This window comes from Suncus etruscus, chromosome 12, assembly GCF_024139225.1.
Source record: "Suncus etruscus isolate mSunEtr1 chromosome 12, mSunEtr1.pri.cur, whole genome shotgun sequence".
NCBI classification, from domain to species: domain Eukaryota; kingdom Metazoa; phylum Chordata; class Mammalia; order Eulipotyphla; family Soricidae; genus Suncus; species Suncus etruscus.
The window spans coordinates 53,034,580-53,047,730 of NC_064859.1; the positions used below are offsets into that span (position 1 = coordinate 53,034,580).

Genomic DNA, 13,151 nt, shown 5'->3' on the forward strand with positions numbered 1-13,151 from the left:
TAAAACTATTTGCTCCTTTAATTTTGTCAAATTGGCTTCATATATAATGACAGACGACCAGGTGCATATCTGTACAATTTTCTTGTACTGAAACATTAATACATATCCTTTGTTTTGTGACATTTTTAGTTTATTTTATCTTAGTACAACAATCATTATTCTTCTGGTTACTATTTCCATGGAATTATTTTTTTTCCTATTCTTTCATTTTCCATCTGTTTGCATCTCTGGATCTCACACAGTATTCTTCAACCTTTCCACACCTGTGGACCAGTCCTGTATTCAGCAGCTATAACAAAGGTGGTATACCAGTAATTTACATCCAACCTTCCTACACCTAGTCCAGCATTGTCAACTGGAGAATGCAGATGTAAAGTCAGGCTCAGGTTAAGGACATGCACTAGGGTCATGTTTTCAACTTTAAACCCTTTTCATTGGAAACCTTAGTTAATTTACATTTAATGTAATTACTTACTAAGAGAGTTACTTTTATACTCTTGCCCTTATTTATGTAGGCCTTGCAGATGGGTTTTTACCCCTTCCTTGATATACTAATATTTTCTTTTATCTGTATTTGGTGCTTCCCCCATACTCACCCCACCCTTTATTTCCCTCTATTGATACTATTGTGATGATCAGAGATTGCACACACACCAGGATGTGTGAGACCCATTTTACTAGTTGTGGTGTTTGCCAAGGGCTTCATATTAGCCACAATACATGTGTGCTTGGCTGTGGTGCTTGTCAGGCATCACACTTCCTTTATTGTGCTGGGGTTTTTTTGTTTTGGGGTTTATTACTTTTTGTTTGTTTGTTTTGGGCCACACCTGGTGATGCTCAGGGGTCACTCCTAGATATGCATTCAGAAATCGTTCCTGGCTTGGGGACCATATGGGATGCCAGGGATCGAACCGAGGTTCATCCTAGATAAGCCGAGTGCAAGGCAAACGGCCTACCACTGCGCTATCACTCCGGCCCAAGTTGTGCTGTTTGTAAATGGGTTTGCTGGGGGCTGTATTTGTTTACTTGCCTAAATTCGATCTGGCGATTACACTCACGGGAGTCACTGTGGTATTCACCCAAATGCTTGCTGGGAATCACACTGTGGGCCACAGTATTTGTACACCATTCATTGTAGTACTCACTACACACACTTCTTTTGTCTGGGGGCTACACCTGGCAGTGCACTGAGGCTATTTCCTATCTGTCACATCAAGATCATGCAGTGCCATGGAATGAATGAGCTGGGCACACACAAGACAAGCACTGTAACTCCTGATACAATAAAAGTATAATTCTCTGCATGACATGTTCAAGACTGTCTAATGATTTTCTGTTTTGTACCCTGCACTTTGATGAATTCTTATAATTAGTTTTGGTTTGGTATATAAAAATTCTTTGGGGTTTTCTACAAAAATATCTTATCTTGGGCATATAGAGCAAGCATAAAAGAAAAAGGGCTTAATGATCATGTAATAGGATAATGAGCTAGGGTTATAAAAAGAAATCTGATGAGCAAAGCACATAATAGAAATAAAAAAGAATGATGGGAAGCAGGAGTGGAGGGAGGTAGGAGAACTCAGGTGGAGGGTGTGTTGTACGGTCCCATGTTCTCTGCATGAAACCCTATCAGTAAAACTATTATAAATCATGGTGCTTCAATATAAAACAAACAAAAAAGCAATAAACTTAAAATTAAAAAGAAAGGTTTGTGAAGCTCTAATCAAATATATCAAGTTTCTTTTTTTGGGAGGCCCACACCTTGCAGCACTCGGGTTATCTCTGGCAGGTTCAGGGAACTATATGGGATGGCAGGGATCGAAATGGGTTGGCCGTGTGCAAGGCAAGCGCCCTATCTGTTCTGCTATTGCTCAAGGCCCTATTTTATTCTTTTCTTAATCTTCTATTTATTTAATTATGTCAATGCATTTTTTAAAATCTCAATGTGTTTATTATAACTGAATAAATCCTACTTTGCTAGATCAATCATAGTTCATTTTTTCTGAGTATATTTGTATAGCCTGATTCCCCGCCCTCCCGTTTCAGGTCACATTTTTCTACTTCTTGTTAGTAGTTATGCAATGGATGCTGGCTATTCTGAATATTTTAGATCTAGGCATCTAAATTTTGTGATCTTTTTTTAGAATATTCAGTTTTATACTGGCAGTTATTTCCAGCAGAACAACTTTTAAGACTTGTTTTTAAAATTTACTCATGTGAGGGGCCGAAGTAAGAGCACAGTGGTAGGGCATTTGCCTTGCACATTGCAGACCTGAGACAGACCCGGGTTCAATCCCCAGCATCTCATAGGGTCCCCCGAATCTGCCAGGAACAATTTCTGAGTGCAGAGCCAGAAATAACCCCTGAGCAGTTAGGTGTGGCCCCAAAAACAAACAAACAGAAAAGGATTTATTCATGTGGGGGCCGGAGCAATAGCAGAGGGTGTTTGCATTGATTCCCAGCATCCCATATGGTTTCCCAAGCCTGCCAGGAATGATTTCTGAGCACAGAGCCAGAAGGAACCCCTGAGCACCGCCAAGTGAGGCCAATAAACAAAAACAAACTAAAATAAAATTTACTCATGTGGACTTATGGAAGTCTTATTTTAGAGTTACTTTCACCTTAATATTAAGGCATGACCCTTCAGTCTTTTGTTTTTGAGCCACACGCATCTGTGCTCAGGGCTTACTCCTGGCTCTGCAGTAACAGCTCACTCTTGGCAATTTTCAGGGGAACATATGGGATGCCAGAGATCAAATTCCAGGATCAGCCATAAGCAAGGTAAGTACTTTACCTAATTTACTATCTCTATGCACCAAGATAGGACCTTCCTAGAATCTTTACTGAATGTCCCAAAGGTTCAACAAAATTTCTTTGTTGTGCCAGATCAGTACCCTAATCTCTCTCAACCTTTTGGAGGCTCTGGGAATTGTTTATCTTAAAGCTTCCTGGTAGCTGTTCTGTTCTGTCCCCTTTCTAGTAAGTACTCTTTGTCCGGTCTCTAGGAATCTCATTTTAAGTATGCACCTGGATTCTATATATCTTCTTACAGATATATGGAAGTTTTTCCCTAGGTATTTCCCCTCTCTATGATACTATTTTAATATCAGAGATACCCAAATTGTTTTTTTTTTTTTTTTTCGTTTTTGGGTCACACACAGCACATCTCAGAGGTTACTCCTGGCTCTACACTCAGAAATAGCTTCTGGCAGGCTCAGGGGACCATATAGGATGCCAGGATTGGAACCACCATCCTTCTGCATGCAAGGCAAATACCCTACCTCCATGCTATCCCTCCAACCCCAATACCCAAATTCTAATCACTACTTCTTCCAGTTCCCTGATTCTTATCTCATCTCAGATCACCACCTCTCAGAAACTCCCACCAAAATGCTTCAATTTAGAAGCTTTAGTTACAGGAAATTAGAACTAAAACAGCACTTTCTCTCTCCTTTTATTTCCCTTATCCCAGTGATCACAATCCCATACTGCCAAATGTCCAGAGTCTAAAAACTAATGTTTCACATATTTTTCTCCAAATATTGCTTTTTGATGGGAGCTGAAATGTTGGTTTAAATAATATTTCCTCATGACTCCCTTTTTCAATTCTTTTTTTAGGAGACAATATTGTAAAAACCTTTATGTTATTATCTTTTCTCTAATCATGAAATTAATAAAAATTCAAGTCCTAAAACTTATTATCTCTATAAGTTACCTGTATTTTATGTATTTAATTTGGGGGATGGGGGCTTGAACCATATCTGGAGGCTATTTCTGGGCCTGGGGATTTAATCAAGGTCAGCTGAAGTAACCAAGTGCAAGGCAAGAAGCTTATCTCCTGAACCATTTTTCCAGTCCCAAACTACTTATGTGTAAGTGGGATTCAACAACAATGAAATTTATTTAGGGGCCCGGAGAGATAGCACAGCGGCGTTTGCCTTGCAAGCAGCCGATCCAGGACCTAAGGTGGTTGGTTCGAATCCCGGTGTCCCACATGGTCCCCCGTGCCTGCCAGGAGCTATTTCTGAGCAGACAGCCAGGAGTAACCCCTGAGCACTGCCGGGTGTGGCCCAAAAACCAAAAAAAAAAAAAAAAAGAGATTTATTTAGAATAGGGCCATGCTAAGATACACAGTAATGAAAATAAAACTACGTTCCTTACTTATATACAATATGTTAAACACTGGGACATAGATAGAAGGAAGCTGACCCTGGTTATGGGATTAGAGTTGGAACATTGTATGCCTGAAACTCAACTATAAATAACTTTGTAAATCATGCAGCCTTAGGGGCCGGAGCAACAGAACAGTGGTAGGGCGTTTGCCTTGCATTCAGCCAACCTGGGTTCAATTCCCGGCATCCCATATAGATCCCTGAGCCTGCCAGGAGTGATTTCTGAGCGCAGATTCAGGAATAGCCCGAATGCCACCGAATATGGCTCAAAAAACAGACAAACAAACAATAAACATGCAGCCATAATTTAAAAGAAAAAATATTTTTTTGTTTTCTAGTTTTGTTTTGGAGCTATACCCAGAGGCATTCAGGGATTATTCCAGGTTGTGCACTCAGAAATCACTCTTGGCAGGCTTGGGGGACATTATGGGATGCTAGAGATTAAACCTGGGTCTGTCCTGAGTAGGCCACATGCAAGGCAAACGCCCTACCACTGTGCTATGTCTCCGGCCCCTCCTCTGTGCAATGACTCCTGTGCTAGAACACAGGCCCCAATTTTTGTTTGTTTGTTTTGTTTTTTGGGTCACACCCAGTGGTGCTCAGGGATTACTACTGGCTCTGCGCTCAGAACTCACTTCTGGCAGGCTCAAGGGACCATAAGGGATGCCGTGAGTTTTGAATCACTATTTGTCCTGGATCAGCTGCATCCAAGGCAAACAGCCTACGCTGAACTATCTCTCCAGCCCCACTGGCCCCCATTTAAAACAAATTTTAAGAAGGGGGACATAGTGATAGTACAGTGGGTAGGACATTTGCTTTGCACGCTGCCGATGTAGGTTTGATTCCAGCACCCCAAATGGTTCTCCTGATTCTACTAGGTATAATTCCTGTATACAGAACCAGGAGTAGCCCTTGGATTATGAATACTGTTGCCCAAAATAAGCAAACAAAAAAATTACTCCTTTATATAAGTAAGGTATTCTTTAGTTTTAATATGTAACATTTCTTTGATTTTATTATATCTCTTCCTTGATCACACAGCACAAGTAATTACTAGTTTTAATAATATAAAATATACTACATCCCAACTTGTGAGATTTATTTTTAGGAGTGAACACAAAATATACCACGAAGGTGAGAAACACAAGTAGAAACCAGTAATTTACCTCTTATTTGTCTCTCAACGACTCTCATTTCCTTTCTTATCTTCAATGACCATTCATTGACCTGGGAATTTTTAAGACAAGAAATTATAAGCGAATCCAAGATTCCTCTATAAGTGAATTTACATAATTTTATACTAATTACAAAATTATTCCAGATACAAAATAATGTCACTTTCAAATTAAGAGGTTTAAAGCCAAATTCTTTTTTATCTTTTTACTCACAGTAAATAGAATCCCCAAGCTACTCAAATATTCTTATCTGAAAGCAGGCAGTAAGTTCCCTTACAGAGTTCAGTATCTTGAAGATAGCTACATATTTTCCAAGAGGTACAAAGGCATAGATTTTAAGTACATCACAAGGCTTTCAACTTTGACACAATTGTTTCAAAAACATTCTGCATGACTTGAGAACTGACCATTTAAGCCTACCTTTTAACAATAATTCTTTCTCATTTTACTAAAGACATTTCTCTAACCTAGGTCTCTTTTACTGTGATAGATCTTCCCAAGAGCCAAAAATCCTGTCCTTCAATTGACTAAGAAAGTTTGCAAATCTCAGAAGATCTGATAGATTTCTGCACTAGACCATCAATTTATCACAAAGGATATTATATAGGGACAGTCAGGTCAGTTGGAAGAGAAGCATAGGACAAGTTATAAGGGAAAGGTAGAGAGCTTCCATGAAATACAATATTATCCCCAAATCTTCATGTCTTTTGTTCATAATTGAGAAGTTCTCCAAAGCCCTCTTTCAAGGGGTTTTATGAAGGTTTCTTGATACAGACAGATGCATGTTATTCCATGACTAAATCATGACCATAAACAACTGAATATGACCTCTAGTTACTCTACCTCCCAGGAGGTTAGGATGGGGCCAAACATTCCAACCAGACATTGATGACTCCAGGTAACTTGTACAGTAAGTTGGTCTCCAGGCAATCAGTGTCCTCTTTCTCCAAAATTACCTACTCTAATATGGCAAAAGTTACCTTTATCACTCAATATTTAGGGCATTCCCAGACTCTTTGGATACTGTGGGCCAGAAACTATGAAGGCAAAATAGATCTGAGAAAAATATTTTGATCACCCCAGTGACCAATAAAACTTCTTCTATATGTCACAAGTTTTAAACTCTATACTCCCTTTCTTTTGAAAGCTTCAGTGTTTTTACAACTACATACATACTCTAGGATGTTCAAGATCTTTACTTATTCATTAAACCTTTGCACAAGGTGTGATAAACAATAGTTGCTAAATTTAACTGGTGGGAGATAAAATGATCACAAAATATTGCACATCTCTTCACCCTCATTGCCGTGGTACCCTTTATTGATTACAATTAGAAGTTTTGTCTATATCTTACGATTATTTTCAGCAAAAAAGCTGGTTCAAATTAATCTCTAATCAATCTAATGTAATCCTTGCTATTTTTTTTTAGAGATTTCTTTTTATTTTGTGTTTTGTTTTTTTGTTTTTGTTTTTTGTTTTTCGGGCCACACCCATTTGATGCTCAGGGGTTACTCCTGGCTAAGCACTCAGAAATTGCCCCTGGCTTGGGGGGACCATATGGGACACCGGGGGATAGAACCGCAGTCACGATCTTTCCTTGGCTAGCACTTGCAAGGCAGACACCTTACCTCTAGCGCCACCTCGCCGGCCCCAATTCTTGCTATTTTTAAAAGAATGTATTTTTAAGGAGACAGTGCAGAGGTTAGTACATACAGACCTAGCATCTGCCTGGCCTGGGCTATACCCTCGATACCACATGGTCTCTGGACATAGTTAGGTATGGCCTTAGAGGCCCCTCCAAGCACCACTGAAGTAACCTGGGTAATCCGAGCAGGGGACGGCATGAGTACCATGGCACTCTTGAACCAGCCAGCCCAGCTGGTCAAGAACAGCTGAGGGTGCCCTGGGGCCTCCTGAGCAATGCTTGGGAAACTCCCCTCCCCAAAGAACCTATTTTTTAGTTCTGTACAGTTAAAAGTCTTATAAATAAGAGCAGTGCAGCAATAGAAAACATCATGAGTGCCTGATTTTTCGTTTCTAAATTCCATCTCCACTAGAACAAATAAATAATCATTGGAGAAACAGTCTAATTCCATGATTTGGATCTCTTTATGCTGATTTTTAATTTTTGCCAAAGTAACAAAATGGAGTTAGCTAACTATTTGCCTATGCTGATGTCAGATGGGCATTAAAAAGACAGTTAATTATGTTTTGCTTCAACCTCTTTTGCCTCTCTATTGTTCACCTAGAAAATATTGCATATGTGCCTTCCTCTTAAGAGTTCAACATAGGGGCCAGAGTGGTGGCACAGGTGGTAGGGAGTTTGCTTAAATGCATGATCCCCAGCATCCCATATGGTCCCCAAAGCCAGGAGCAATTTCTGAATATAAAGCCAGGAGTAACCTCTGAGCGTCACCGGGTGTGGCCCAAAAACCAAAACCAAAACCAAAAAAAAAAAAAAAGAGTTCAACATGGAGGCTGGAGAGATAGCACAGTGGTAGGGCATTTGTCTTCCAGTTGACCAAGGACAATTGTTGGTTCAAATCCCAGCATCCCACATGGTCCCCCAAGCTTGCCAGGAGCGATTCTGAGCAGTCAGGAGTAATTCCGGAGCACTGCTGGGTGTGGTCCAAAAACAAAAACAAAATCATAAAAAAAGAGTTCAACATGATGTTGATCCGGTAGATGATAAAGGAAAAACAATACTGGATCTTAAAGTAAAAATTTTACTGATGCAACAAATTAAGACAGAAAAATCTCCTACAAACCCCTTTCAAGTATCTTTCTTAATTTCCTGATTTTTGAAAACTGAATTCTGTAGCCTTTTCTCCTTCTACATACTAATCCCATATGAATCATTTTAGCTACAGGCCTAATAAGTTTAATAAGTTTAACAGGTTTGATTGAACTGCTGGTCAATGTAGCCTATGTATTTGTCAATCTTGCACTTGTGCAATCTCTTATTCACCATTTCCACTTAGCTACAAATTTCAACTCTCACTTTGACCACCAACTGTTCTCAAAACTACATTCCTTCCCTCTAATTCTTGCTCTAACGTTCTTTTCGGAATCCTGCACCCCATCCTTAGAAAGTATATAGGTCTTCAACGATTTGCCTTCTACCTATCTCTTTATCTTCCCACTGCCTCCACTCTTCCTATATCTCACCCACTTCTACATAATATTATTTCATTCTCTAAGCCCTCTGATTCCCTCAATATTTATTCAGTACTTCCACTTGCCATTTTATTTTACTTGGAATAACTTCCATTCCTAATTCCACACTTAGCTACCTCTTGGCTAATGTCAAGGGACAGGTTATAACAAAATCAAGATAACCTCAAACCTGGTCTCCTTCACTATTCTGCAGAGTTATTATTCCCAGCACTGTAGCATCACATAATTTGTACATACTGTATTATTGTTCTTATATACCCTAAATTTGTACTTGTTTCTTGTCAATTATATTTTAATTATTTAAATTTGCTATCCAACATCTTCTATTTGTAAACCTAGTATCCAACTAAATACACACTAAAATTTCTTGAGCTCCATTCTGAGACTCATCCCACAATCTGGGGTGATCAATCCTGATTGATCCATTCAGAGTGATCCTCCTGAGCTCCATTCTGAGACTTAAAGGTGTCTCTAAGTCAATTAGAAGGTGTCCTTATCACTTAAATTCAGCATGACTGCAACGGTCCCCTCCTGGGCATCATGTGCTAAACACCTGATCTTCCAACTCGCAGTGTGAGGCATCCTGGAAATTTACCTCTATTCAAAAGCTACCCAGCTCAGACTATTGCGGTTCCTTCCTCTTTCTCTAACTCTTCTCTCTGCCAACATTATCTTGATTTTTTTGGGGGGCTTTTTGTTTATTTCTGTTTGGGGGCCATACCAGCAATGTTAAAGGGACCATGTGATGCTAGAAATTAAACCCTGGATTATAGTATGCAAAGCATGAACATCAGCCCTATTGGTTATCACCTCAGTTCCCATTTTGTTTTTCAAATGTCCTTTACTTAGTTTCTTTGATTCTGGTAGTACTAGGAGACCAATAATGGAATGCCAGGGATCAAAACAAGGCCAAGTGTATGCAAGGCAAACATCTAAACCCCTGTGTTATCTTTGGGTTTTATATATATATATATATATATGTATATATATATACACACACACATACATATATATACATACATATGTATAGTATACATACATATGTATAGTATATATACATATATAACAATATGTACTTATGTATACAGAATATATTCACATATATTGTGTGTATTATAGCAGCTATTTTCCCTTTTTTGGGTATTAAGGGTATTGTATGGGCTGAGGCACACCTGGCTGTACTTAAGATTTATTTACTCTAACATTGTGCTCAGAGATCACTGGCAATGCTCAGGGGACCATATATTGTGCCAAGGACAGAACACGAGTCAGCTCCATGCAAAGCAAGTGTCTGTCTGTCTGTCTGTCTGTCTGTCTGTCTGTCTCTCTCTCTCTCTCTCTCTCTCTCTCTCTCTCTCTCTCTCTCTCTCTCTCTCTCTCTCTCTCTCTCTCTCGGCTCTACACTTAGGAATCACACCTAGGACTACATGGGATGCCAGGGATTGGCCACGTGTAACAAGTCAAAACAAAACAGAAAACAAACAAAAAAACTTTTTAGTAATAAGACTTTGAAAATACATATGCCACAAAATGAGTCTCTGTACTGATATCTGCAGTTTGTAAAATAATGTCACACACTTTTACCTTATTTAAGTATCATAATTTTAACGGGGAGTAAAGTTGGATAAGATGCCTGAAGGAAATACTATTTATTGAGTACTACTGTTCAAGGGCCTATGATTAACGAAAATAATTAGCATTAACACCCATATTATGTATTGAGAACTGTATGATGCATCAGGTTGGCTTTTAAGCTCTGGCTGTCACAGTTGAGAAGGTGAGGTCATTTACTAAATACAGAATTCTGAAGTTTATTTGTTTCCCCGTTGATACCTTAGGTCCTGCAGAGCAATGATTCTCAAACTGTAATAGGGTAAGAGAGCTATTACAAGCGGAAAGAGGCTTGCATGCCACTTAAGGTACCCCAACTCTAATTAAGGGGAGGATCATCAGAAGTGATCCCTATGCACTGCTTGGTGTGGCCCCAAAGAAATGAACACCAAAAACAACAAAGTAAGTGCATTACTAACTCAAATTGTTGACCCAAAACTTCTAAACTTTAGAAGAGTGGCCTGGTGATGCTGAATACCCCTGGCCTGGGCCTGGGGGGGGGGGGGGGAGGGCAAGTGTATAGAAAAAAAAACCCCTAATAAACTACTACTGGCCAAAAAACTTTCGTCTGTTAGGCAGGAACGGCTCTGCTAGTTCTATCATTCCTCCTCTGCAGACGTCTAGGAAGTCACAGAGAAATTCCCTCTGGGCAGAAAGTGCTTGCTAAGCGTTCACGGGGTAATGGGATTCGAACTCGGGAAGTACCAGGCAAGATCCCGTTTCATCCGGGGTCTAACAGTTCCCAAGTCACCTTCCGCAGCAGCATCCCTGGAGTGGGACCAAGCCAGGTACCCAGCATGCGGTGCGCGGGGTGCAGCCGCCGTCGGCGGGCGGACCGGAACCGGAAGACCCCTCGCAAACCCGGAACCGTCTACGGTGAGGCGTGGTGGGCGGGGCCAAGGACCACCCAGCCGTCCGGCGCCCTCCCCATCTCCTCGACGGTCTTTTATCAGCCTGTCGGAGACCCCGGAAGTGGGGCCGGGCCCGACCTGGCCAGCGGCGGGGCTGCGTAGTGTCCACTCGTTTAGCACCCCCCGCGCTTCTCCAGGCCCCGTCGCCCTTACCAGCTCTTTGGGCGGCTTCTCCTGGGTTTTCCCGAACAGCCCCATGGCGAGGCGAACCGAGCCGCTCTGGCCCCTTCCGGCTTCCCGTCCCCCCTCCCCGCGCCCAGGAGATCTCGGGCAGCCGCCGGGGCGGGGCCGGGAGCTGAAGCGATGCCGACGGAGGGAGCGGTCGAGAAGACAGAAGTGCGCATGCACCGCCTGACCACGCATGCGCACTCGTTGCCCGGGCGGGGTTGCGCTCAAGGGCTGAGCCTCGACGCCCTTCTTACCTACCAGTGGGTTTCCAGACCCGGGAGAGGAAGGAAGCAGGTGTGAAGGTGTGACGTTTTGAGGCGTGAATGTCTTGACGTCTCTTGATGGTCGCTGAGAACTCTGATTCATGCTGGGATAGCTGCTCCTGATGCCTCGTTTGTTTATGTATTTATGTATTTATTTAGGGTTTTCGGCCACACCCGGTGACGCTCTGGGGTTACTTCTGGCTATGCACTCAGAAATTGCTCCTGGCTTGGGGGGCCATATGGGACGCCAGAGATCGAACCCCTGTTTGTCCTAGGCAAACGCCTTACCGCTTGCGCCACCGCTCTGGCCCCCTGATGCCTCATTTATATCTATCTGTATGTCCTTGTGCCTGCAATGTTCTGTGCACCCAAGGAGGAACATTTACTACTGACACCTCACGCTGTCATCTGGAGGCACTTCAGATCCCAGACTGGATCCTCCTCCCTGATCTCCCTGGTCATCTTCTTTATCCAGTAGTAACTAAACCTGCTCATCTTTTCCCCATTTACTGTCACAGTGGTAACTTTTCACTACATTTGCATTCCAACCCACTCTACAATCCACACAAAGTGTCACATTGTGTGTGTGTGTGTGCAGTTCAGTGCTACAGATAATTTCCCCCAACACACGTGTACGTGTGTGTGTGTATTTGTTTTATTTAGATTTTCCAAGAAAAATTTTAGAGGGGCAATCTCAGCTTCTGTGGTGAGTTTTGATGGTTGCTGTCGTTATATGATCTCAGACTGAAGAAATCACTCGTTTAACTGACTCCCATTTCCTGCAGGAATATAAAATCATATGGAAAATATTTTATCAATTTCTTAAAATTCTAAAAGTATATTTATCTTATGTATTAGCCATTACAGATTTTTCAGAAGGAGGGCAAAGCTATGTATGTCCTTACAAAAAGACTTGAACACAAGTGATCACAGCATCTCATTTAATATCCTCACAATGGAAATAATATAGATTGGCATCTAATTAATTAATGAATGGAAATAAAAACAATTGTGGTAGATCGTTACACAATAGAAAGATAGGTATTTTTTTTTATGGGTAGGGTGCTGAGGGGCTATTCCTGGCTCAGGAATGACCCGTGGTGTAATTGGGGGGATCATATGTGATATAGAAGATCTCTAACCTGAATGAATCTGCTTCCAACCAGGGTCATGATGCATGCATGGCAAGTGCCCTATGCCTTGAACCAGGCCTTTGGCCCCAGAAAAAATCTTTCTGTTTCAATAGAGTAATAGGAATGAATAAATTGTTGACATAAAACAAATTGTATGAGTCTCCCACAGACTGTATCAAGTGAAACAAGTCAGGGGGGAAATGCACACTATAATTCCATTTAGTATATAAAATTAAGTTATACTAACAGAAAATAGATCAGTACTCAGTAGGTGATGGGTAGAATCAAAAAAAAAAAAGAATAAAGGAACACAAGGAAGCACTTTATGGTGGTGGTGAATATAATTGAGACTGTGATGATGGTTTCACAAATGAATGAAGCCATGAATATGATGGACATGTCAATCATATTTCAGTAAAGTGATTTTAAAATAAGAAAACATGTTCATAGTAAGAAGTAAAACCTCTTTCATACTTTTCAGGGTAAGTGTTAATAAAACTTCCCTGTTCTGTGCTTAGGGATTATAAATGGAGCTTTAGGA

General features: G+C 41.0%; 1 protein-coding gene across 2 annotated transcripts in view; it reads right to left on the reverse strand.

The window, feature by feature from the left end:
* Positions 1-13,151, reverse strand: part of CHMP3 (charged multivesicular body protein 3) — a 78,125-nt gene that overhangs the window by 24,273 nt on the left and 40,701 nt on the right. The window contains exons 1-2 of one of the 2 annotated variants that reach the window (XM_049784917.1): positions 11,200-11,362; positions 5,339-5,399 (exon numbers count right to left, since the gene is read on the reverse strand). In XM_049784917.1, coding sequence (XP_049640874.1) covers positions 5,339-5,399; positions 11,200-11,244 — 106 coding nt within the window. In that variant the 5' untranslated portion in view covers positions 11,245-11,362. Of the gene's footprint in view, positions 1-5,338; positions 5,400-11,199; positions 11,363-13,151 lie in introns of those variants that run through there. The other variant, XM_049784919.1, reaches the window with a different exon arrangement.